Source organism: Protomyctophum bolini (assembly GCF_963924005.1).
Source record: "Protomyctophum bolini genome assembly, chromosome: 16".
Lineage (NCBI taxonomy): Eukaryota > Metazoa > Chordata > Actinopteri > Myctophiformes > Myctophidae > Protomyctophum > Protomyctophum bolini.
The window spans coordinates 5,078,408-5,105,786 of record NC_137877.1 but is presented as its reverse complement, the minus strand read 5'-3'; the positions used below and the strand labels follow the sequence as shown (position 1 = coordinate 5,105,786).

The following is a 27,379-nucleotide window of genomic DNA, read 5'->3' as shown; positions in this document are numbered from 1 at the left end:
TGGCCTTCGGCCTGGTGGAGACAATAAAACATACTCTCCCCCCTGGCCTTCGGCCTGGTGGAGACAATAAAACATACTCTCTCCCCATGCCTTCGGCCTGGTGGAGACAATAAAACATACTCTCTCCCCATGCCTTCGGCCTGGTGGAGACAATAAAACATACTCTCTCCCCATGCCTTCGGCCTGGTGGAGACAATAAAACATACTCTCTCCCCGTGCCTTCGGCCTGGTGGAGACAATAAAACATACTCTCTCCCCGTGCCTTCGGCCTGGTGGAGACAATAAAACATACTCTCTCCCCATGCCTTCGGCCTGGTGGAGACAATAAAACATACTCTCTCCCCATGCCTTCGGCCTGGTGGAGACAATAAAACATACTCTCTCCCCGTGCCTTCGGCCTGGTGGAGACAATAAAACATACTCTCTCCCCATGCCTTCGGCCTGGTGGAGACAATAAAACATACTCTCTCCCCTGGCCTTCGGCCTGGTGGAGACAATAAAACATACTCTCTCCCCTGGCCTTCGGCCTGGTGGAGACAATAAAACATACTCTCTCCCCATGCCTTCGGCCTGGTGGAGACAATAAAACATACTCTCTCCCCATGCCTTCGGCCTGGTGGAGACAATAAAACATACTCTCTCCCCATGCCTTCGGCCTGGTGGAGACAACTAAACATACTCTCTCCCCGTGCCTTCGGCCTGGTGGAGACAATAAAACATACTCTCTCCCCGTGCCTTCGGCCTGGTGGAGACAATAAAACATACTCTCTCCCCATGCCTTCGGCCTGGTGGAGACAATAAAACATACTCTCTCCCCATGCCTTCGGCCTGGTGGAGACAATAAAACATACTCTCTCCCCATGCCTTCGGCCTGGTGGAGACAACTAAACATACTCTCTCCCCGTGCCTTCGGCCTGGTGGAGACAATAAAACATACTCTCTCCCCGTGCCTTCGGCCTGGTGGAGACAATAAAACATACTCTCTCCCCATGCCTTCGGCCTGGTGGAGACAATAAAACATACTCTCTCCCCATGCCTTCGGCCTGGTGGAGACAATAAAACATACTCTCTCCCCATGCCTTCGGCCTGGTGGAGACAACTAAACATACTCTCTCCCCGTGCCTTCGGCCTGGTGGAGACAATAAAACATACTCTCTCCCCGTGCCTTCGGCCTGGTGGAGACAATAAAACATACTCTCTCCCCGTGCCTTCGGCCTGGTGGAGACAATAAAACATACTCTCTCCCCATGCCTTCGGCCTGGTGGAGACAATAAAACATACTCTCTCCCCTGGCCTTCGGCCTGGTGGAGACAATAAAACATACTCTCTCCCCTGGCCTTCGGCCTGGTGGAGACAATAAAACATACTCTCTCCCCTGGCCTTCGGCCTGGTGGAGACAATAAAACATACTCTCTCCCCATGCCTTCGGCCTGGTGGAGACAATAAAACATGCTCTCCCCAGTCCCCATGCCTTCGGCCTGGTGGAGACAATAAAACATACTCTCTCCCCATGCCTTCGGCCTGGTGGAGACAACTAAACATACTCTCTCCCCATGCCTTCGGCCTGGTGGAGACAACTAAACATACTCTCTCCCCTGGCCTTCGGCCTGGTGGAGACAACAAAACATACTCTCTCCCCGTGCCTTCGGCCTGGTGGAGACAGTAAAACATACTCTCTCCCCATGCCTTCGGCCTGGTGGAGACAATAAAACATACTCTCTCCCCTGGCCTTCGGCCTGGTGGAGACAATAAAACATACTCTCTCCCCAGGCCTTCGGCCTGGTGGAGACAATAAAACATACTCTCTCCCCATGCCTTCGGCCTGGTGGAGACAGTAAAACATACTCTCTCCCCATGCCTTCGGCCTGGTGGAGACAATAAAACATACTCTCTCCCCTGGCCTTCGGCCTGGTGGAGACAATAAAACATGCTCTCTCCCCTGGCCTTCGGCCTGGTGGAGACAATAAAACATGCTCTCTCCCCATGCCTTCGGCCTGGTGGAGACAATAAAACATACTCTTCCAAATTTCACACTTCCATGTGTATTTATGTAATTTTAGTGAATTTTTATTTGCCTTTACACAATTTCGCCAGAGCCATATACCAAAAAGGGGGGTTTGAGGTGATAACCACTAAAAAGCTGCCAGTCAGCAAGGTCTATCATATCAAAACCTAATCTAGGGATGTATAGGAATAAAAAAATCACAACTAAACTTTGCCGCCTCACCGGTACCGACATGTCATATCTGGGCACTTGGCCCAAGGACTAATACTCTCTCCCCATGCCTTCGGCCTGGTGGAGACAATAAAACATGCTCTCTCCCCAGTGCCCATGCCTTCGGCCTGGTGGAGACAGTAAAACATACTCTCTCCCCATGCCTTCGGCCTGGTGGAGACAACTAAACATACTCTCTCCCCGTGCCTTCGGCCTGGTGGAGACAGTAAAACATACTCTCTCCCCATGCCTTCGGCCTGGTGGAGACAACTAAACATACTCTCTCCCGTGCCTTCGGCCTGGTGGAGACAGTAAAACATACTCTCTCCCCATGCCTTCGGCCTGGTGGAGACAATAAAACATACTCTCTCCCCATGCCTTCGGCCTGGTGGAGACAATAAAACATACTCTCCCCCCTGGCCTTCGGCCTGGCGGAGACAATAAAACATACTCTCCCCCCTGGCCTTCGGCCTGGTGGAGACAATAAAACATACTCTCTCCCCATGCCTTCGGCCTGGTGGAGACAATAAAACATACTCTCTCCCCATGCCTTCGGCCTGGTGGAGACAATAAAACATACTCTCTCCCCATGCCTTCGGCCTGGTGGAGACAATAAAACATACTCTCTCCCCATGCCTTCGGCCTGGTGGAGACAATAAAACATACTCTCTCCCCGTGCCTTCGGCCTGGTGGAGACAATAAAACATACTCTCTCCCCATGCCTTCGGCCTGGTGGAGACAATAAAACATACTCTCTCCCCATGCCTTCGGCCTGGTGGAGACAATAAAACATACTCTCTCCCCGTGCCTTCGGCCTGGTGGAGACAATAAAACATACTCTCTCCCCATGCCTTCGGCCTGGTGGAGACAATAAAACATACTCTCTCCCCTGGCCTTCGGCCTGGTGGAGACAATAAAACATACTCTCTCCCCATGCCTTCGGCCTGGTGGAGACAATAAAACATACTCTCTCCCCATGCCTTCGGCCTGGTGGAGACAATAAAACATACTCTCTCCCCATGCCTTCGGCCTGGTGGAGACAATCATATCGAAGATATTCAACCTCCTCCACGCTCACAATGCGGTTTTGACGGTGTCACATTGTGAGCTTTTATATCTGACCAAATTCTCAATTAAAAATAAAATTAAATAGGTCAATAATAATAGAACATTTTTGAAAATGTTTGCCTAGAGATAACATGCCCAAAATAGGGATGCCAGGTTGGAAAGTGCATGGTTGCAGACACTGGAGAAATAATTCATAAAATAACTGAGTTTGAGGTTAAATCTGAACACTAGGGGGTGGCAATGTATCCCCTGGGATCCCAAATGATGCTCCTGATCTGAAAATGTACTGTACAGAAACGTACTGTAGAAAACCAAAACAGGCTTACTGCACACCGAGAAGGGTGTAGAAGGAATTGTTAGACAATGACTATTCTGACCTGAGATCAGATTCTAAAAATGTCTTCTACATCCTGACAGTTTTCTCAAAAAGCTATGTTTCTATGTCAGTCTACAAGTTCGTAGATCTGCTATTTTTCAATAGCTAAAGCATAACATAATGCCAACACCTAAAGGGGTTCTCGCACAAAATGGGTTAAGACCTGAGGTCAAAATTGAATACTTTAAAAATGCTGTGAGGATGTAGAAGACATTTTTTAGAATCTGATCTCAGGTCAGAATGGGTTTTAAAGCTCAATGCATTTTTTCCCCCCACAGTAATGAAAGTAAGACGTCGTGGGCAGCAGCAGCAGCAGCAGCAGCTGGGCGTACCTGGTTTCTGTTCCTCGGTGGTCCCCTGGTCCACCGTGGCACCTGGTTTCTGTTCCTCGGTGGTCCCCTGGTCCACCGTGGCACCTGGTTTCTGTTCCTCGGTGGTCACCTGGTCCACCGTGGCACCTGGTTTCTGTTCCTCGGTGGTCCCCTGGTCCACCGTGGCACCTGGTTTCTGTTCCTCGGTGGTCACCTGGTCCACCGTGGCACCTGGTTTCTGTTCCTCGGTGGTCACCTGGTCCACCGTGGCACCTGGTTTCTGTTCCTCGGTGGTCACGAGGTCCACCGTGGCACCTGGTTTCTGTTCCTCGGTGGTCACCTGGTCAGAGGACGCCGACGCCTTGTTCTTCAGGTCTCTGAGGCACTGGACGATCTGCTCGATGGTCTGCAGGGTGGTGGGCAGCAACACTGGCACCGGCACCTGGACAGTCAAGGGTTAATGGTGCATTTATATAGCGCCTTTATCCAAGGCGCTTTACATAGATTGTGCATTACATTCACACACACATTCACACACCGATGGCGGCGGAAACCATGCAAGGCACCAACCAGCACCTCAGGAGCAATTAGGGGTTCAGTGTCTTGCTCAAGGACACTTCGACACTAGCCTGGAGGAACTTTCTATGGCATAGGGCAGCTCCCGGTATGCTGCATACGCTGTGTTTTCTTACCGGTAGAGGCATGGGGAACAGCGATGGCGTGACCTGGGAGTAGAGGCTCATGGGTACCGGGATGAAGACGGGCACAGGAATCGGCACAGGGATGTACTCCCTCTTCACACCGTCGTCCACATCTGACAGCACGCACACACACGCACGCGCACATACACACACACACACGCACACACACGCGCAGACACACACACACACACACACACACACACACACACACACACACACACACAGTGTAAACAACTTGTATAACAACATTTCCTACTACCACCACTATCACTAGTAACAATAGTTACAAAGTGCTTAATAACAAAAAATAAAATATAAAAGAACCCCATGAAATAATAATAATCTTCTACCTGTCTGTAGGAGCTTGCTCTGCATGTGAGGTTTGCAGTAGGTGGCCTTTGTGAGCGTGAGGGGTTTACAGAGAACAGCTTTGTTCTTCACGTCCTTCGGCGTCCCTCCTGCTGCGCTCGGCCCCGTCCCCTGGTTCACCACCTACAGCCACGGGTTAGGTTTCATTTAGTTGTTAGTCGACTAAATATCATAAGATTTAGGTAGACTAAATCTACAGTTTATTTAGTCGAACAAAATGTGTTTTGGCGGGCCTTGATGCCGTCATAATGACAGTTTTTTTTCCTTCTCACTTGCTGAAAATAGCCGATCTACGAGCCCACAACGCGTCGTTGTGAGCTTGTAGATCGGCTATTTTCAGCATGCAACTAATTGTAAAATGACTTCTACTGGATCTATTGTCCACTATAGTCCCTTCCTTAACATTTTAGTCTGATGTTTTAGGCGTTATCATTCTCTAAAACCTATTGTTGACCAGCTGAAGAAATCACAGATTTGAGGCATTTTAACCTCTTTGCTTTTATGACGTTTCTGAGACCATTTCATGTTCATGGAAGCCAAGTCTAAACTTGTATTCTATTCCTGGTTTGATCTAGGAAGTTTTTCTTGATTTAGTCTTTGCCTGCTGAACCCAATTTGTTTAATTGTGTAAATAAATCCAGTCCATTTATTACTCACCCCTAGTTTGGCTGATGGCATGTCAAACCCTGGTGATAGAAGGAATACATCAAAACAATGTAAATAATACAATAACATTAACAACCAGACACGCACACGCACACACACGCACACACACAGAGCAGCCACCGTACCCAGGCTGGTGTTCTCGGGGCCTTTCTGCGTGACCATGATGGGCTGGTTCTGCTGGCAGTAGAACCGGAGCAGACACGTCTGGTCACAGAAGTGTTTCATCTCCGTCCTCCACTGGACGGACTCCGTCAGGTTGCCCTGAACCTTACAGCAGTCACACCGCGCAGCCTGGAACACACACACACACACACACACACACACACACACAAGATATTACACATTAAGCAATATTACACTTCAGTGATGCTTGCGGAACTCGACTTTCTTCTCGTTCCTGACCGCATCCCTGTCGTGGCAATAATCACGTTAAACCACACCCTCGAGTGTAATATTGCAATTCTACCACAGTTACCCTTAAAACTTTTTAATGACAGATGTAGTGACTATACGACCACAAATGTCTCAAGAAACTAGCTAGCCTAGCCACCGAGTTTGCTAGCGCTCTGGGAGAACAGAGCGGCTGAATTCTTTGTTTTGATTAGGTGTTGAACGGTGCTGGTTTTTAACCCACGGCTAGAAGGCTGTGTCAACCAATCAGATTGCTTCCTCGAAACGACCTGTGGTAGAATAAGAGGGTTTGCGCATGACATCATCGTACCAGGAAGTGGCAAAATACTACTTTCTGGCCTCGACAGCCCATTCATCCAAACAGAAAAGTCCTGTCTGATTGCATTAAACAATGTTAAACTCACCAACATTAAAGTCCTGTCTGATTGCATTAAAACAATGTTAAACTCACCAACATTAAAGTCCTGTCTGATTGCATTAAACAATGTTAAACTCACCAACATTAAAGTCCTGTCTGACTGCATTAAACAATGTTAAACTCACCAACATTAAAGTCCTGTCTGATTGCATTAAACAATGTTAAACTCACCAACATTAAAGTCCTGTCTGATTGCATTAAACAATGTTAAACTCACCAACATTAAAGTCCTGTCTGATTGCATTAAACAATGTTAAACTCACCAACATTAAAGTCCTGTCTGATTGCATTAAAACAATGTTAAACTCACCAACATTAAAGTCCTGTCTGATTGCATTAAACAATGTTAAACTCACCAACATTAAAGTCCTGTCTGATTGCATTAAACAATGTTAAACTCACCAACATTAAAGTCCTGTCTGATTGCATTAAAACAATGTTAAACTCACCAACATTAAAGTCCTGTCTGATTGCATTAAAACAATGTTAAACTCACCAACATTAAAGTCCTGTCTGATTGCATTAAACCATGTTAAACTCACCAACATTAAAGTCCTGTCTGATTGCATTAAACAATGTTAAACTCACCAACCTTACAGCTGTACGAAAAGCTTGAATTATCCTCTTTCTATCTGCAGAAAGTTTTTGTTTCATAAAAATCCACCATAGAAACGTTATGAGCTACTTTCTGTCAAGAAATGCCCTGCATTTGATTATTTGTGTCAGAGTTTGGAAGTGCTTGTTTTCAATAACACAACATTTTTGCTGCCTCCTGCATTATGTGACATTTAGAAACAGGTGGTACGGCAGGACGGTTGAGTGATTTACAACGAGCGCTCCCAAACTCCAACACTCCATCCATGCTGCTCAATGTCTAGATGAGGGGGGGCGTGTCCTGATGGGAAAAGCATGCATGTACATAGTCTCTATACACACAGCTGTGGTGGGTGGCATAATGATTCAACCAGCTGTTTGCATCGTTCCACACGAGCCCACTTCTGTCTATCTATCTATCTATCTATCTATCCATCTATCCGACCGTGTTCCACAGAAAGGAGCGTGAACGCCATCTCTGGATGAAGGGGGAAGCTCGATAATACTAACCCATTTTGGCCCCGGGAACCCCTTTTGGTGTTAGCATTATGTTATGCTTTAGCTATTGAAAAATAGCAGATCTACAAGCTCATAGCGCGCCACCGAGTGGCGCGCTATGAGCTTGTAGGTCTGCTATTTTTGAAAAAATCTAAGAACGACTGACATAGAAACATAGCCTTTTCAGAAAACTGTCAGGATGTGGAAGACGTTTTTAGAATCTGATCTCAGGTCAAAATGGGCTAATCAAATGTATTTAGATATAGGACAGTTATGAGGGGACGTCACCATGAGAGTACGTGGTAATGTGGTTGATGCATTACCGTGTTGAGCCATAAGGGAGCTTCATTCACAGTAGCTTTCATTTTTAACGTTCATTTTTAATCACAATTATCCTGCTACCCTAATAGACAGGGGTGCATGAGCACCTGGCCGTTCATTCGTGCTCTATCTCCGACCAAGCCACACTTCCACCACACATCTCTCTATGCAAAATAAAACCTGCACACTCCCACAAAAGACATAGACTACATTGCATTCGCCAAAAATGTCTTCTTTACTGTTTAAATATTACTTTTCTGAAACACGCTATTCTTGCTCAACCTCAACAGCCTACGTCAGAATCGTCATGTTGGCGTCTACTACGCCAACTACGTTCACTTAATGGGGCCAGTCCTTCACAGTGACACACGCGTTACATCAACCACGCGACCGGGATGGTTTCTACCTCTCAATGTCGTGCCTACTCTACACTGCCATCCCAAGTCCCCTCCCCCTTTCACTGCTCCTGTGTCTGTGACCTGTGAACTACTCTCTGACTGCACTGTGGCTTGATTTATATGTGCGAGGTGGAAATGTAATGCACATAAATGAATTATAGGTCCAGCAAGCAAATCATGATTGTCTGTTTGTGCTCAATAGCTCACCATCACATTCCGATTTTAGGTGTTGTGTTTTTTATGACATTTATTTTGGCCAGTAGTTTCATATCTATCCTTTTCCCTTTCACCAACACAGACCATGCTAACGGTGTTAGCGCGTTAGCATCACACAGCTTACAGCGTCAGTGTTGCATGAATACTTTCAACCATGACAATGCCGACTACTTTTGCTACACACACTTCCCAAGGATTATGGAGATGTCTTTATTTATTTTTTAAGGTTGAGAAATGAAATAATTATGGTCGTTTCTAATCTCAGCATTTCACAAGAGAAAGACGTGGATGCCTTTCGCTGCTGTTGCCATGTCTCATAGAAACAAGTAAATAGGTCTATAAAAATAATCCCAAAACAAGCGCATATAACAGGGGTCTGTAACCTATTTTAAATGAAGTGCCATGTTTTCATTTTCTAGATAGTCAGTCAGCCACAAGCTCACATCACAACAATAATCCATGTAATAATCACAATAACAATACTAATAATAATAATCATAATAATAATAATAATAACAATAAACTTCTTTGTAAACTCACTCATTTACAAACAAGCTCACATCAGAACAATAATGCATGTAATAATAATAACAATAATAATAATAATCATTATAAGAAAAACAACAATAACAACACTAACAACAGTACAGTACAGTACAGTAAAGACGTACAGTAAAGTACAGTACAGAGGACAACATTACAGTACAGTGCAATACTAAGGAGTGCAGTACAGTATTATAATAATTTATAACCCATCCGTTACTACATGTGCAGGGCACACTACTGAGTTTAGACTTTTTATGCAGGGCCTGGGAAATAAGGCAGAATCTTTTGTTTGTGTAAAAAAAAAAGGGAATATCAACAAAACATATCTGTTTATTGTACACAATGCAATATTGAATGCAATGATATGGTGTGTCCTGTAAGCCCATGTGGGCTGGGCGCCTTTGGTGCATGACACAAAAATAAAGAAATCTATCTATCTATCTATTCAGGCCCATCCTGCTACCCTAATAGACAGGGGTACATAAGCACATGGCCGTTTATCCAACAGCTTTCTCCGACCAAACCACACTTTTACCAGACATCTCTATATGCTAAATAAATTCGCCACACTCCCAGAAAACATATAGACTACATTGCATTCGCCAAAAATGTCTTATTTACTGTTTAAATATTACTTTTCTCAAACACGCTATTCTTGCTCAACCTCTACAGCCTACGTCAGAATCGTCATGTTGGCGTCTACTACGCCAACTACGTTCACTTAATGGGGCCAGTCCTTCACAGTGACACACGCGTTAGATCAACCACGCGACCGGGATGGTTTCTACCCCTCAATGTCGTATTTGCTGCGCCCTTCTAATGCTGCGCCACGCCTACTCTATACTGCTCCATAGACAGCGACTCGAAGTCGAACAGCAGCAGCAGCTCGCCTCCGTCACAATTTAAAGCCCACAGCACTGCACAGCCCCACACCCAAATGAATCGAATTAATGAATAAGGCGCTTATATCGCTTTTGCTCAGTGGATGGGACATTTACATTAAAAGCTATCGGATGGACGCGTGGACAACGGCATGGTTGTGTGCACTCGGAGGGAAAGGTTCCATATAGCTTCCATGCTAGCTGCTTCAGACACAGGGGAGGGGAGTGAGATGGCCCGCCTCACGGGACTCCAGTGCGAAATAGCGCTTATGCAACAATTACCCTAAAAACAACACCACAACTCAATGTCATTGTGAATAAGAATTTCGAGCAAAAAAAATATTTTTGGAAGGACACTTTCAACCAGTATGAAGCTAAATGTGGAAGCCGTGTGTGTCACACCAAAACGGGTGACCTATATAATCCTGTCACGCCGTGCATTCTGTGCTTGCGTGCGCATTTCCCAAATCTCAGTCATTTATCCACACATCGCTCTCTGTGTGTGTGTGTGTGTGTGTGTGTGTGTGTGTGTGTGTGTGTGTCGCGTCGCCCTCCAGCTGCAATTGCGAGTGTGCGCTTTGGCAGACTTTTTATGCAGGGCGTGGGAAATAAGGCAGAATGTTTTGTTTGTGTAAAAACAAAAAAGGGAATATCAACAAAACATATCTGTTTATTGTACACAATGCAATATTCAATGCAATGATATGGTGTGTCCTGTAAGCCCAATTAGCCCATGTGGGCTGGGCGCCTTTGGTGCATGACACAAAAATAAAGAAATCTATCTATCTATCTATTCAGGCCCATTCAATTAATCTATCACTACATTAGTTGCCTGTTCAAAACTAAACTACACTTTATGAAATCATTGTTGCAGCCTACAATTTACAATTTACAATTTAGGCATTTAGCAGACGCTCTTAATCCAGAGCGACTTACATTAAGCAAGAACAAAAAAGCATGGGTATACATCACATAAAAACATTTATCATGAAACATGCGTAAGCTAAGAAAGTAACAGTGGAATATCTATAATGAAACTATACATATAAGCTATACATCTATACTACTATGCTATACATATGTACTATGACGTGCTATGACAATAGCACATACAATGCACTTATGCTGTCTACATAACATGCTATAAGACTGTATCAAATGCTATCTAAGTCTACAGAATTGCTATCTAAGGGGGTGGGGTAAGTGCTATGGGCCATGATGGAGTCTGAAAAGGTGGGTTTTCAGACTACGGCGGAAGATTGGGAGTGATGCTGCAGTTCTGACTGCAATGGGAAGTGCATTCCACAGTTTTGGAGCCAGAAGGGAGAAGAGTTTGGGACGTGTGGAGTGTTGTCCCGGCGTTTTTAGTGAGGGTACTTCCAGCTTCCCTGCGTTGGCTGATCTGAGTGAGCGGGAGGGTTTGTAGGGTTCGATCATACTTGCAAGATATGGGGGAGCCATACCTTTGGTTGCTTTGAATGCCAGCATCAGAGTTTTGTATTCTGTGCGGGCAGCGACCGGGAGCCAGTGGAGGGAACGGAGCAGGGGGGAGACATGTGAGAATTTTGGCTGGTTGAAGACCAAGCGAGCTGCGGCATTTTGGATCAGCTGGAGAGGTTTAAGTGCACAAAAGGACACTACACACATATATTCAGGCCCATTCAGAACACATTTCCCAAATCTCTGATTTATCCACACATCGCTCTGTGTGTGTGTGTGTGTGTGTGTGTGTGTGTGTGTGTGTGTGTGTGTGTGTGTGTGTGTGTGTGGGCGTGTGTGTGTGTCGCGTCGCCCTCCAGCTGCAATTGCGAGTGTGCGCTGTGTGCAGGGCACACTACTGAGTTTAAAAACACAGCTGAAACATGAAGTGGAGTCTGTCAACTCCTGCAATTTCCTTCTTCCCATATTGCGCTGCAACGACACTGGGATGAGCCCGCCGAAGGCGGGCGAAATTCTAGTCATCATAATGAACCATCAGGCTGCCTGTATAACTGAGGCAGAAGTCCCTGTTCATGCATGCCTCCATCACACTTAAAACATAAACTACCATCTTCATTATTAGTTTATCATCATTTGACATCACAGCATGCAAATGAACACATAATGCTTAATTATGTAACCCAGTATGAAGGTGTCGTGCGCCAAAATGAGCAGATCTCTAAACTCTCAATGAATGCATTATAAAACGTGTAGATTGGCTATTTTCTTCTTTTTTTTTATGTTTCTTTGTGGCTTTCGCCTTTATTGATTTTTTTTTTATAGAGGGGCCGTGGGATCGGGAGTCGAACCCGCGGCACACTGCCAGACTGGATTACCAGCCACGGTGCCTGGACCGCTGAGCCACGGCCCAGGACAGATTGGCTATTTTCTGCCTGTATGTAAAGTAATAAATGGGGCTTAAGAACCACCACCAGGGGGCACCGTCATTAGTGCTGTCCTCACAGCTATAAGGTCCTGGGTTCGATTCCCGCTGAGGGCGTGTTCTCTCCTCCGCGTCATCAGTGCCTTTCTCCCCGTGTCCCTAGGGTAAGTACCCTCACATGTTCTCCCCGTGTCCCCTAGGGTAGGTACCCTCACATGTTCTCCCCGTGTCCCCTAGGGTAGGTACCCTCACATGTTCTCCCCGTGTCCCCTAGGGTAGGTACCGTCACATGTTCTCCCCGTGTCCCCTAGGGTAGGTACCCTCACATGTTCTCCCCGTGTCCCCTAGGGTAGGTACCGTCACATGTTCTCCCCGTGTCCCCTAGGGTAGATACCCTCACAAAAAACCTGCAGTAAGCCTGGTCTCTAAACTACCTCCCCCTGGCCAGCAGGGGTCGCCTGATGGAGGGTCCAGAATAATGTGTTCCTTAGCGGCTTGGACTCCTCATGCATAGAAGGAAGCATGAGGTCAGTCCCCTGCCCCCCCCCCCCCCCCCCCTCCCCCACAGGTTGGCAGAGGAGATGTAGCGCCCAGGATTACATTAGATACTGTAATTGACACTGGGTGAAAACAATGGGTTTCAAAATTGTGGGATAAAAAATATAAAAAAATAAATTAAAAAAAGAACCACCACCACCACATGGGACTGACCTTATAGTACCAGTCGTTGAACTTCTTGGCGCAGGCTTCGCTGCAGAAGTCCCTGGTCATCCCCCCCAGTTGCCTGGTCACGCCTCTCTTGCACAGCTGGTTGCAGTGATTACAGCTCACACACTTCAGGCCCAGACGCCTCACAAAGTCCTGCTTGAACAGCAGCTTGCAGCCTGGGTGGGGGAGGAGAGGAGAGGAGGGGAGGGGAGGGGAGGGGAGGGGAGAGGAGAGGAGAGGAGAGGAGAGGAGAGGAGAGGAGAGGAGAGGAGAGGAGAGGAGAGGAGAGGAGAGGAGAGGAACAATGAGAATTTATGAAGAACAATATGGCCTCCCAATATGTTTCCCAGGTGCAGTAGTCTCTCGCGTTGCCATGAATGTTGCCTCTCGCAAATGCTTACATCGTCTGGAGAACGGAAGCTCCTGTATTTTATATTTTTTATGGACTACATGTGCAGGGGTATAGCTTAGCTTGTTATCAGATAACCATGTGCTGGTTCTCAGCGTTGGCTCCCCGTTTGGTTCCATTTGTACACTCAACGTAATAAAAATAAAAACACGGAGGGTTGTACTGTGTAGATTGGGGTCCCAGAGAGAGATAATGGCGTCAAATCATTGAAAGTAACACTTTCGGGGGCCTTAGATTAATCTATCCATCCCATCTAGGCTGCCAGGATTGATCTATTACCTTTGGAGCATAAACGCCAAAGTATTTGCAGCTTTGATCGGCGAAAATCTGGTGGGAAATACTAGTCCCATGGTTTGTTCCATTATACGATGCGAGACGAACACAGCCTCCACAGCATGTTGTAGTCCAAACAAAACCCACCCTTCACTTGGCATTGAACTCATTTTCCCAGAAGCCCTAGCAGCCCAGAGAGCATGGCTTTGATTTCCAGGTTTCGTCATCGTACCGCGACGGCCTTGTCACCAGGTCCGCGACAAATCCGCTCTTACTTTTTAATTATTAAAAGAAAAACTGCGAATTAAACACATTAAACAAATAGTGGTTTTGGGGGTATTACGCAGCACCGACACATGGATTAAATAGCGGGGAACGCGGGTTACGCAGTAGAAGTGTTACAAAGGTTGAGAATCAATGCAATAGAGTACAGTAGACTACAGTAACAGTACAGTAACAGTAGAGTACAGTAACAGTACCTTCGCTACAGAAGGGTCTCTTGACGCCGGAGATTTGGACCGTCTCGTGGAGCGTCTTCTCCTCCTGGCAGTACTCGCAGAACGTCACGATGCAGTGGAGCTTCTTGTAGTCCTCACAGCACGTCTTACTGCAGAACTGGTACACCTTGTCCTAAAGACACACACACACACATAGCATGTCTTACTGCAGAACTGGTACACCTTGTCCTAAAGACACACACACACACACACACACAGCACGTCTTACTGCAGAACTGGTACACCTTGTCCTAAAGACACACACACACAGCACGTCTTACTGCAGAACTGATACACCTTGTCCTAAAGACACACACACACACACACAGCATGTCTTACTGCAGAACTGGTACACCTTGTCCTAAAGACACACACAGCATGTCTTACTGCAGAACTGGTACACCTTGTCCTAAAGACACACACACAGCATGTCTTACTGCAGAACTGGTACACCTTGTGCTAAAGACACAAACACACACACACACACACACACACACACACACACACACACACACACACACACACACAGACACAGAGGACGCTCCATTGACTTTGATCCGTTCCCATCAGTGGAAGGGTCGTTCCCATCAGTGGAAGGGTCACTAGGGTCACTAAATTGGGCCTACAATTGGATACTTCAGGATGCTCTTGATAAATAAACTCGTTGTGAGCTGTTTTTCAAAATAGTACCAAAAAGAAAAGGGCAAAAAGGTTTAGCAATAAGGGGCAAAAGCTCTTTGAAGGCACAAGATATAGGTAAGGATTTTACTGTACCTCCATGCTGCTTACATTTCTGACTAAATAACGTATGCAATCAATCAATCAATCAATCAATCAATGAACCAACGGGTCTCACCTCCCAGTCCAAGGTCTCAGGCTTCAGACTGAAGGCTCCCTTGCAGTAATTACATTTGAGCGTGACGCTGCTGTGTGCGGTGGGGAGGAGGGGCGTCTGGCCGTTGGTGGTGGTCGTCTGGAGTGTCGGAGCGTTCTGGAAATAATCCATCAAATGGAAGTCTTATAAGCACTGTTGTAACGTGATAATATATCCCACCATGACTGGGGAATAATAATAATAATAATAATAATAATAATGAATGATAATAGAGCACCGAAGTCCTGACGTAACTCGCTCATCCCTTCCATTCCCCTGGTTTGCGGAAGTAATTTCTCTATGGAGAATAACATGGGGTGATCTTAATATCGTCTACTATAAGCGTTGTGGTCCAAAAAATAAACAAGCTGTCTCGGCGTTATTGTTAGGGAGGTGTCTCTGTATCGTTTGCAACAGTCAGTCACTCATATATGATACAGTCTGCTTTTTTTTCTCCCTACTTTCTAATTATTTGTTTGGCCCAAAACATTGTGTTTATTGTCATGATTTGTCACGACAAGAGTTGGCTTTGTCCAGCGGCGTATAAACGTCTTTAAATAAATACTTTCTGAAAAGTCTATGATGAAAATGAACAGGGATTTATTTTCCGGGTCTTTCCGGGGGGGGCGGGACTGCAAAGCTGTAGACACCAATAAGACGACATGTTGGGTTCGATGACGGCGAGGAAAACAGACCTGGAACTTGGCGACACACGTGGAGCTGCAGAAGTTGAGGACGTTCCCCTCGGGCAGCGTGGCCTGGTACTGAGGCAGAGACTTGGTCTTACAGTAATGACACGTTGGCTCTGCGTCTGCACACAAACACAGAGATGCACATGACGTCATGACCACGATGCTACCCTCAAACTAGGGCATTAAACAACTAGTCGACTAGTAAACTAAGCAACTAGTCAACTAGTAAAAATGACTAAGTCTCTGATCCTAACCAAACACAGAGATGCACAACACCATGATGCTACCCTTAACCCATTCTGACCTGAGATCAGATTCTAAAAATGTCAGTCATTCTTCGATTTTTCAAAAATAGCAGACCTACAAGCTCGTAGCGCGCCACTCGGTGGCGCGCTACGAGCTTGTAGGTCTGCTATTTTTCAATAGCTAAAGCATAACATGATGCTAACACCAAAATGGGTTCCCGTTCAGAATGGGTTAAACATGACCATGATGCTACCCTCAGACATGGTCTCTGATCCTAAACCAATTCTCTTCCAATATAGCAGTGAATGGAAAATCTCAATTCTAGAGCTCTGCCGTAAGGAAATTGTTGAAATGATTTTGTCGACTGTCTAAAACCAACAGTTTTCGAGTCGACTACCTTTTTTCACGGAGGAAAACTAAATGGAAACTAAATAAAAACTAAGCTATGATGACTAAAACTAAGACAAAATATACTGACAATTTCGTCAACAAAATGTCCCCAAAGGGATATTCGTATTCATTCACAGGTCTGTTCAAAAATCTCACAACAAAACAAGACACGACAATCAACAAGACACGACAATACATAAGCATGAGGTACTGTACTGTACTGTACTGTACTGTACTCAGAACCATCCTGTCGGGGGGGGGGGATGATCCGTGTCATTTCATATGGAGAGTTCTAACCGTGGCGATGACCTTATTGTTGGTATTTAACCCATTCTGACCCGAGACCAGATTCGAAAAAATGTCAAATGACATCCTGACAGTTTTCTGAAAAAGCTACGTTTCTATGTCAGTCGTTCTTCGATTTTTTTCAAAAAAGTTCAAGTCAAGTCCGTTGCTCTCCCCTAGTCCCCCATATATGGGGGACTAGGTTGGTGGAGGGTGTGTAGAGCCCAGGATCACATTAGATGATTGACACAGGGGTGAAAAATGGGTTACAAAATCGTGGGATAAAAAATATAGTTAAAAAAATAGCATGATGTTTCGAACACCAAAAGGGGTTATGTTGAGGTACTGACTTTGCGTGGCGGGGCCGGGGGGGGTGATGGCGGCCGGCGTCTTGGCCTTGTTCATGCAGCCCACGGAGCAGTAGGACGCCATGGCGCCGCCCGCCCCCAGGCTGTGGAGCACGTCGCCCGTCTTTATCAGCGTCTTGCAGGTCACACAGCTCGCCAGCTTACTGTGAGCCTGCAGAGGTACAACAGAGACCAGAGAGAGAAAAGAGAGTTTAGTTTAGTTTATTAGTTTAGTTTTCTTTACTTTGAGGTTTCCAATTCAACAAGTTTCAAATGGTCATATCTTCTTCATTTCCCCCCGAATTTCAATGAGCAATACATCATATGAAAGGTTACAGTTTGCAGTTTCATAATATGTAAAGAACTGATAAGTGACCATGGCCCCCTTGTATATTAAACCACTGTCCCCGGTCACATATGTAAAATAATAACAACAATATGGTAAAATAAAATAATTTACAGAACGCAAATATTTCAAATAGGAAACAAGACTAGTTACCTACATGATGTGCTGGAAGTGCCAAAAAAGCCCAAAGGGGCTTATCGAGTGGCCTTCCTATAGAAGCTACCAGTGGAGCTTAAATAACAGAAATTAAGATATGAATAATAATATTGGTAAACCTAAGGATTGTAAATAATAATAATAATGAAAAAAATAAAGAATATTCTAAAAATAAATATAAAATAATAACATGACTAGGGCGTGTTGCCTAGTAATTGTCTCTTTTTTATTTATTTTTTAAATATTTTTATTGGGTTTTTTTTACATTTTTTTCCCCCCTCCCATGTGGGGTCCTTGTTCATGTCAGCGTATACATTTCATGGTACAGTACATACGTCTTAAGGCACCCCTCATTTACCTCCCGTCCACCCATTATGCCCACCCACTCTTCCCCAATGCAGAGACAATACAGCTGGAAAAGGGGAAGAAGTAATTGTCTCTTAAAAGAGCAGAGACTAGTACAGATTCTGATATGAGACGGTAAGTTACCCTGTGATGCTGCGCAGTTAAATGGTGCATTTATATATAGCGCCTTTATCCAAGGCGCTTTACATAGATTGTGCATTACATTCACCCATTCACATTCACCCATTCATACACCGTTACATAGATTGTGCATTACATTCACCCATTCACATTCACCCATTCATACACCTTTACATAGATTGTGCATTACATTCACCCATTCACATTCACCCATTCATACACCTTTACATAGATTGTGCATTACATTCACCCATTCACATTCACCCATTCATACACCTTTACATAGATTGTGCATTACATTCACCCATTCACATTCACCCATTCATACACCTTTACATAGATTGTGCATTACATTCACCCATTCACATTCACCCATTCATACACCTTTACATAGATTGTGCATTACATTCACCCATTCACATTCACCCATTCATACACCGATTGCGGTGGAAGCAATGCAAGGCATACCAATCAGCACATCGGGAGCAATTCTGGGGTTCAGTGTCTTCTTGCCCAAGGACACTTCGACATGTAGACATGGAGGAGGAGCCAGGATTCGAACCACCGACCCATGGATCATTGGACGACCTGCTCTACCTCCTGAGCCACAAGCCAACCGCAGTTGCAGCACTGTTTTTGGCAGCACATTTTGATTTTTAGTTTTAGTCATAGTCTCTTTGAATAGCTTTCATTTAGTTTTAGGTCAACCTGGAATGTTTTAGTTTTAGTCTGGTTTTTAGTCGACTAAAATTAATGTCATAAGATTTTAGTCGACTAAATCTACAGTTGATTTAGTCGACTAAAATGTATTTTAGCGGGCCATGATGCCGTCGTGATGGATTTTACACTTGAAAATAGCCGATCTACAAGCTCACAACGCGTCGCAGTTGTGAGCTTGTAGATCTGCTATTTTCAGCATGCAACCAAGTGTAAAACATTTTAGTCTAGTTTTTACTCGGCTAAGAATTTCAGTCATCACAGCTTAGTTTTCATTTAGTTTCCCTCTGTGAAAAAAGGTAGTCGACGAACCTTTTTCGTCTTTGTTTTAGTCGACGAAAACAACACTGCTAGAGGCAGCAAGCATGGATTAAACTCATTATTAAAGTATATACAAATATAATCTCAAAACTGAATAGTTTTGTCAGCCCATCATGTCACTTTGTGAAAAGGACCCCCACCTCTCACACTAGTGCTGTGTTTCATAGACAAGCAATATGTACAATTATGATAATATTTTGATAGCCATAAAGCCAGCCAGTTGAGGCTTTGCCCTTTAGCTTTCATTAAATATCCATGATGAGTGTTTCTGCAAGATTGAACATAATTATTATATTGCTAGTTTGCCACTTCAAATAATCTCATTATAACTAATAACGGAAAATAGCCTATTTTCTGTGCATGACGTGCTTCCATAGAAGACGTGCTGACTTCCATAGAATCCAAGATTTCCATAGATTTCATGGCTTAGGGTCGACGACAGAGTACAGCATCTTGCAATGGGTCTGGTCCACAAGATTCGATACACCACCAAGATACCCGTGTACCTGTCTAAATACTTCCTTAATGTAAACGAAGTCCACACCCACAACACCAGAGGGAGTGCAACAAACCATGTACAACCCAGATTCGGCACAAACAAGGGACTAAATTGTTTTCGCTCCTATGCCACCAAAATGTGGAACGCCCTACCAACAGTCATTAAGACATGCAAATCCCTTGAATCCTTCAAAAACCACTCTCAAAGGGCACCTACGGATGGCTGCAATTCGAAACTGGCCCCCGTAAAATCTGAATAAAATCCCCTCACTGTATTATGTTTCTTTTCCCTTTTTACCTCCTTTATGATGAAATCCTGTTCTGTTCTTTGACTATATAGAAGTGTCTATTTGTACGTCTCTAAATTTTTTGATGAATTGAACAAGGTGGACCCTATGTTGTAAACAAGTGTAATGCTTAATTGGGTCGTCCACTCACAGTTAACAGTCTTTGTATTTGAGTTTGTGCTTGAAATGTACTGTAATTCTGCAAACTGTCAATACATATTTCAATCAAATTCAATCAATCAATCAATCAATCAATCAATATCAATCCAACGGCCACGCTGTACCCGTTTGAAGTCCCTGATGCAGTTCTGATAATAACAGATCTGATAATAACAGATCTGATAATAACAGTTCTGATAATAACAGATCTTATAATAACAGATCTGATAATAACAGTTCTGATAATAACAGATCTGATAATAACAGTTCTGATAATAACAGATCTGATAACAGATCTGATAATAACAGTTCTGATAATAACAGATCTGATAATAACAGTTCTGATAATAACAGATCTGATAATAACAGATCTGATAACAGATCTGATAATAACAGATCATTGATTAAATCCATGGATCTGTACCTGTTTGAAGTCCCTGATGCAGTTCTGATAATAACAGATCTGATAATAACAGATCTGATAATAACAGTTCTGATAATAACAGATCTGATAATAACAGATCTGATAATAACAGTTCTGATAATAACAGATCTGATAATAACAGATCTGATAATAACAGATCTGATAATAACAGATCATTGATCGTACTGTACCTGTTTGAAGTCCCTGATGCAGTTCTGATAATAACAGATCTGATAATAACAGTTCTGATAATAACAGATCTGATAATAACAGATCTGATAATAACAGATCTGATAATAACAGATCATTGATCGTACTGTACCTGTTTGAAGTCCCTGATGCAGTTCTGATAATAACAGATCTGATAATAACAGATCTGATAATAACAGTTCTGATAATAACAGATCTGATAATAACAGATCTGATAATAACAGATCTGATAATAACAGATGATTGATCGTACCTGTTTGAAGTCCCTGATGCAGATCTGATAATAATAACAGATCTGATAATAACAGATCTGATAATAACAGATCTGATAATAACAGATCACATTGATCGTACCTGTTTGAAGTCCCTGATGCAGATCTGATAATAATAACAGATCTGATAATAACAGATCTGATAATAACAGATCTGATAATAACAGATCACATTGATCGTACCTGTTTGAAGTCCCTGATGCAGATCTGATAATAATAACAGATCTGATAACAGATCTGATAATAATAACAGATCTGATAACAGATGTGATAATAATAACAGATCTGATAACAGATGTGATAATAACAGATCTGATAATAATAACAGATCTGATAATAATAACAGATCTGATAATAACAGATCTGATAATAACAGATCTGATAATAATAACAGATCTGATAATAACAGATCTGATAATAACAGATCTGATAATAATAACAGATCTGATAATAACAGATCTGATAATAACAGATCATTGATTAAACCCATGGATCTGTACCTGTTTGAAGTCCCTGATGCAGTTCTGGCAGCAGAAGCGTTTCTGCTGGCCGTCCAGCAGCACAAAGTGGTTGGCGGTGGCGCGGCTGGGCAGGTAGTCTCCGCACTGCTCGCAGCAGTTCATGATCAGCCCGTTGGCCATGCGGTAGCGGTTGAAGCAGAGGTCGCTGCAGATCTTGTGGGTCACCGTCTTGAAGCTCACCTCATGGCGGATCTGTGTGCCGGGCCGGGCCGGGTCGGTGCCATCCATCCATCCATCGAGAGGGAAGAAAGAAAAGAGAGGAGAAGAGAGAGAGGGAGAATGTGTATTTATTAACCCATTCTGACCTGAGATCAGATTCTAAAAATGTCTTCTAAATCCTGACAGTTTTCTGGAAAACGCCGTTTCTTCTTTTTAATATAATTTTTATCCCACCATTTTTCACCCCTGTGTTCAATCATCTAATGTGATCCTGGGCTCTACACACCCTCCATCAACCTAGTCCCCATATATGGGGGACAATTAAGGGGAGAGCAACAGACTTGAACTCATGCTTCCTTCATGTCTGAGTGTCCAAGTTGCTCCTTTACACCTGACAGGGGGGAGTTTCCCTGGTTGGACGTAGTGCGTGGAGGGAACACGTTATTCCAACCAGTTCCTTTCCCCTCCATCAGGCGCCCCAGCTGGCCAGGGGAAGGCAGTTTAGAGACCAGGATTACTGCATGTTTTTTGTGAGGGCACCTACCCTAGGGGACACGGGGAGAACATGTGAGGGTACCTACCCTAGGGAAACGCATGTTTCTATGTCAGTCATTCTCAAAATATTTTCATGTGAAGAACCCCCAAAAATATATATTTTTGGGGGAGTCGACCCCCCCATCTGAAAATATGTTATTCCAGGAACCTCCCCAGAAGCAAAGATTTGAGTTAAAAATGTTCGCCCTGAAAGAATATATATATATTCAAGGTTCAGACTCACTCCCATTTTCCACATCGGACTCTACTCCACCTCCTTGCTGCTACTGTAGGGCCTAGGACTTTTCATTCCACTACTTGTCGCCATTGGCAATTATTGATAATGATAGTTACATAATTATGCAGATGTTGTTCGTGCCATGCATGCCATTTAAAGAGATATAACCGTTTGCATGCCAGTAAGTTGACTTCTTCCTGGGGATTTAGCGTTTTCTCATCCCACAAGGTATCTATGAATCCTGGCTAGTAGACCCATGTATTGTTTGCTGTACTGTACCATATACTGTAAAAAAAATATGGACAAAGCGTTCCCCGGGTCTAACATGGACGTAAAATGAAGCCTGTAATTCCTTGCACTGCAAGTTACTCTTCGTTGGTTTTTATTTTTGACTGAACGGGGGGGGGGGGGGGTGGCTCCCGTTCATAGACTGTAACGGTAGCCACGCCCCTCAGAACATACGCGACTTTATGGTCATTTTTTTAAATAAATGAGACCATCATTTTCCAAAAAGAATATTATGACATGAGAAATGAGACTTTAAACTAGTGACTGGAAGCAGAAAGTATTCATGACCATGTTTATTAAGGTAATACAGTCTAGGTGAAGTTGGGCCCAAATACATGGACCTCTATGGAGCTATGGGGTTTTTTTTGGGCCCAATGACAACAGGCCACAACAGGCCATTATATGAACTTTCAGAAGTCCTGATTTCCTTAGTGGCTTCACGAAATATCTGTCTGACTGCCCCCCCCCTGTACTGTACACCGGTCTCTCTCTCTCTCTCTCTCTCTCTCTCTCACTCTCAACCCGACCGTTCAAGGCCGACGGTCGCCCGCGTCGAGGTGTCGAGAGGGGAGTTTTTCCCTTTGACGCGGTCACTCACAAATGGCTTGCTCATTCATGGCTGGGGGGGGGGGGGGGGGGGGATTGTTGGGTCTCTCAATTGTGCTCGACCGGCACTTACCCTGTCATTTGTTGACTATAGTGTTCACGCCACTTACTCAGACCTTGCACTTAGCCAGGCCTCCCCTGGATGAGAGGACCTGCTAAATGCCTTAACGCATTCTGGACGGGAACCACCTTTTGGTGTTTTATAATAACTAAGCATTATGTTATGTTTTAGCTGTTGAAAAATAGCAGATCTACAAGCTCATATAGCGCGCCACCGAGTGGCGCGCTATATGAGCTTGTAGGTCTGCTATTTTTTTGAAAGATCGTGAAAATGCGGCACAAATCTTTTGATATATATTCTTTCAGAATATATATATTTTTTAATTTCGACGTGGGGTCTAGATGCCTTAAATTGCAGAGAAGAATAGGGAGAGAAAAGAGACGTATCCTATATCAAAATTGGCGTGAGAGAGAGAGAGAGAGAGAGGGCTGGTGGGCGAGCTATGTGGAAATAATATGGAGTGCGTCGTCTAACCTCAACATGTCGTCAGGGCCTCAGGCGAAAACAAATCAGGGATCTCCATATATGGGTATAAAGGGACAACGACTGACTGATAGATATCTCCATATATGGGCATAAAGGGACAACGACTGACAGATAGATATCTCCATATGAGCTTATCATAATAGTGCTTAATCCATTCTGACCTGAGATTAGATTCTAAAAATGTCTTCGACATCCTGACAGTTTTCATTCTGACCTGAGATCAGATTAAAAGAATGACTTCTATGTCAGTCACTCTTCGATTTAAAAAAAATAGCAGACTTACAAGCTCGTAGCGCGCCACTCGGTGGCGCGCTACGAGCTTTTTTTCAACAGCAAAATGGGTCCCCGCCCAAAATGGGTTATTTAGGTCTGACGTAAAAATAAATAAAAAAGGTTTTTTGAAAGATTTGTGGCGCATTGTTTTACGATTTTCCAAAAATAGCAGACCACCGAGTGGCGCGCTATGAGCTTGTAGATCTGCTATTTTTCCAATAACACAAACTACAACACACCCATCTTAACCCGATTAATATGCTGGATAAAGACAGTCCTGTAAACACAGTTACCGGTATTTGCCATTTCCAATATCAGGAACAATGTACAGTATTAGTCAGGGTAAACAAAACCCTTTTCAAACGTCCGTTTTATTTTTTTGCCCAATCTTCTGACTTATTTGGACATAATTAAATACAGCTTTGTCTAAATTTCCTTCATACTTAAAAGCATGGCTGGCTAATAAGCCTTATATGCCTTAATACCTTATAATTGTCTTCTATAACAAAACATAAAGATGGTAAAACACCTTAAATATTTGATTAGTCTTTTTCTTAAGGGGGGACAACACCTGTCGCAATGTGTCAACGTGTAGCCTCGGAAACCCAGACGTTTTTATTTCCAGGGAGAAAAAGGTAGCGCAAACGTCGATCGCTCTCTGCTGATTTCTGATCGTCTGCACCTTTGTTAAATTGACGCACACACACACACACACACACACACACACCTCTCTCTCTCTTTCTCTGTCACTCTAATTAATTAGTCTCATGTCGCACAGCTGCGTCTAGATTCTCCCGGCGGATCCTGCCGGGAGCTGCCCTATGCCATAGAAAGCATTAGGTGGACATAAAAATATTGATCATTTTAGCTTATTTTGCCAGGGATCCTTTTAACGTGCATTATGTCTGATTACGTTGCCGTAAGACATTCATTCACGTTCACCAGATAGCGGAATATATACTGAATTCAAATGCACCAACATGGCGAGTAGGAGGTCCTTTTCTTTTCCGGAGAGAGAACCGGGCTGTGGTAGTTTAGGGTATGGTTTCTGCACGACGTACGCCATGGGGAGGCAGATGTGTGCAAAGAAAAAGGCTTACATGTACAGATTGTGACTCAGCTGTGTCTACTGTCTAATTGGGCTGTCTGGCTGTGAGTCATGAAAAGCCAGCCAGCCAGCCAGCCAGCCAGCCAGCCAGCCAGCCAGCCAGCCAGCCAGCCAGCCAGCCAGCCAGCCAGTCAGTCATGTCTATCTCTTTAGTTGTGTCACTCATTCAGATGTGGAGGACTATATATATACACACACAGTAGTGAACTCATCTGCTAAATAAAATCAATCTTCTCGGGATACTACTCATTGTACGACAGGTTCTCTCTCTCCCTCCTGTTTCTGTGACGGGCGCCGTCACCAGAGGGCACGTACCTATGATGAAGCATGAATATGTGCCCAGGGGTCCCCAGCAAAATGACTTATTTAGCATCACATTTTTAACCACTTTGACCCATTTAGACCTGTGAACGCTGAACAGATTCTTAAAAAGAAAAAAAAACATGTTTCTATATGTCAGTCGTTCTCAAACATTTTCATGTCAAGGACCCCCAAAAATATATGTAATTTGCCGCCGACCCTCATCTGAAAATATGTTGTTCCAGGGACCTCCCCAGAAGCAAATATTTTAGTTAAAAACGTTAAAAATCCTTTTAACCCTATTTTATACTTTGGAATAAATAATGTGAAAGCCAATCTGCAAGCTGACAACAACACAGTGTAAATCTTGCCATTATTAGAACATTTTAACAACACAAATCTTCTGTTACGGTGGGGGGTACCTGGCACAACATCTCTTCAGATAGGGGTCTGCAGCTAAATATGTATGTATCAATTTGGTTGGTCATTGACCATTATTTATCCATAATGTATAAATGATAGATAAGGGGTCAGGACAACGAGGCCTTTTCGTGGAGGGGTCAGAATGAAATTTGGACTTGGACAGTTCTTCGTCTGTGGTACTCAATTAACGATCCAATTTTGGAGCTCTTGGGCTCAAGGACTAAAGAACCAAAAAGAACCGAACCGGTTCCCATTGGGAACCAAGCAGTGTTAAAACAAGGGGTTACTGTGTTAGACTGACCTCGGTCAGTTTGCCACACACGGTGCACTTGGTCTTGATGGTGGACTTGGGCGGGTTCTGCTTGCTCTCGTAGGCCCCCAGACACCCGGTGCTGCAGAACTCCTGGAACTGCTCGCTGGAGTCCACCTGGGCCACGATGGTGCCCTTCATCGTAGTGATGTCCCTGGAACCAAACACACACACACACACACACACACACAAATACACACACACGGTCAAAATGACAAAACGTACGTAATACTGTAAGTCTGTAATTGATGAATGTTAAAACACTGGATCGCCGAGACGTAGGGGCCAATGAGTGCATCTGTGTTTTCTTATGACGACAATACGGTATGACTACCTTATGTTACGACTTTTGTCTTATGTACGCAGGGTCACAGTTAAGAGATAAAAAAGCGCACATTGGAAGTGAACAATTTTCAGGTACCATGTAGATGCATACTGTACACAAACATAGCACACACACACACACACACACACACACACACACACACACACACACACACACACACACACACACACACACACACACACACACACACACACACACACACACACACACACACACACACACACACACACACACACACACACACACACACACACACACACACACACACACACACACACACACACACACACACACACACACACACACACACACACACACACACACCTTTTTTGGCAGGGCTTGCCAACGCTATGAACAAAGTTCTAAAGGACAAAACCAATTTTATACTTCCGATTGAGTGCAAGGCGATTCGGGCTACGAGGCTATCTGCTCATAGCACAGGTGAGCTCCTCCTATAGGGTCCACTAGGATAGCAACGAGACTTTGTGCTGTGGGTTTATCTGCACGTCTAAAGATCAGCAAACGACCAGAGTTCATCCACATGAGACTCCTGGGGTGGAGGTGACGACCAGGGACAGCAGAAGTACACCTAGCCTCGGAAACCCAGACGTTTTTATTTCCAGGGAGAACAAAAAAGAAAGTCTGGGTTTCGAGTCCACTTCAGTTCGGCATAGAGTAGTATCGCAAACGCTGATCACTCTCTGCTGATTTCTGATCGTCTGCACCTTTGTTAAATTGACGCAGACACGTACACACACACACACACACACACACACAC

At 44.2% G+C, this 27,379-nt stretch overlaps 1 protein-coding gene across 1 annotated transcript in view; it reads right to left on the bottom strand.

Annotated features, from left to right (window-relative positions):
- The window catches only part of zmym2 (zinc finger, MYM-type 2), a gene marked incomplete at its 3' end in the record, with an annotated part of 61,012 nt that overhangs the window by 11,827 nt on the left and 21,806 nt on the right, over window positions 1–27,379 (bottom strand). Inside the window, exons 6-17 of the mRNA XM_080785238.1 lie at window positions 26,247–26,409; window positions 21,449–21,661; window positions 17,076–17,244; window positions 15,808–15,923; window positions 15,095–15,229; window positions 14,221–14,371; window positions 13,063–13,235; window positions 5,832–5,997; window positions 5,698–5,726; window positions 5,022–5,163; window positions 4,663–4,784; window positions 3,992–4,412 (exon numbers count right to left, since the gene is read on the bottom strand). Of these exons, the coding sequence (XP_080641364.1) occupies window positions 3,992–4,412; window positions 4,663–4,784; window positions 5,022–5,163; window positions 5,698–5,726; window positions 5,832–5,997; window positions 13,063–13,235; window positions 14,221–14,371; window positions 15,095–15,229; window positions 15,808–15,923; window positions 17,076–17,244; window positions 21,449–21,661; window positions 26,247–26,409 (2,000 nt within the window). The remainder of the gene's footprint in view (window positions 1–3,991; window positions 4,413–4,662; window positions 4,785–5,021; window positions 5,164–5,697; window positions 5,727–5,831; window positions 5,998–13,062; window positions 13,236–14,220; window positions 14,372–15,094; window positions 15,230–15,807; window positions 15,924–17,075; window positions 17,245–21,448; window positions 21,662–26,246; window positions 26,410–27,379) is intronic.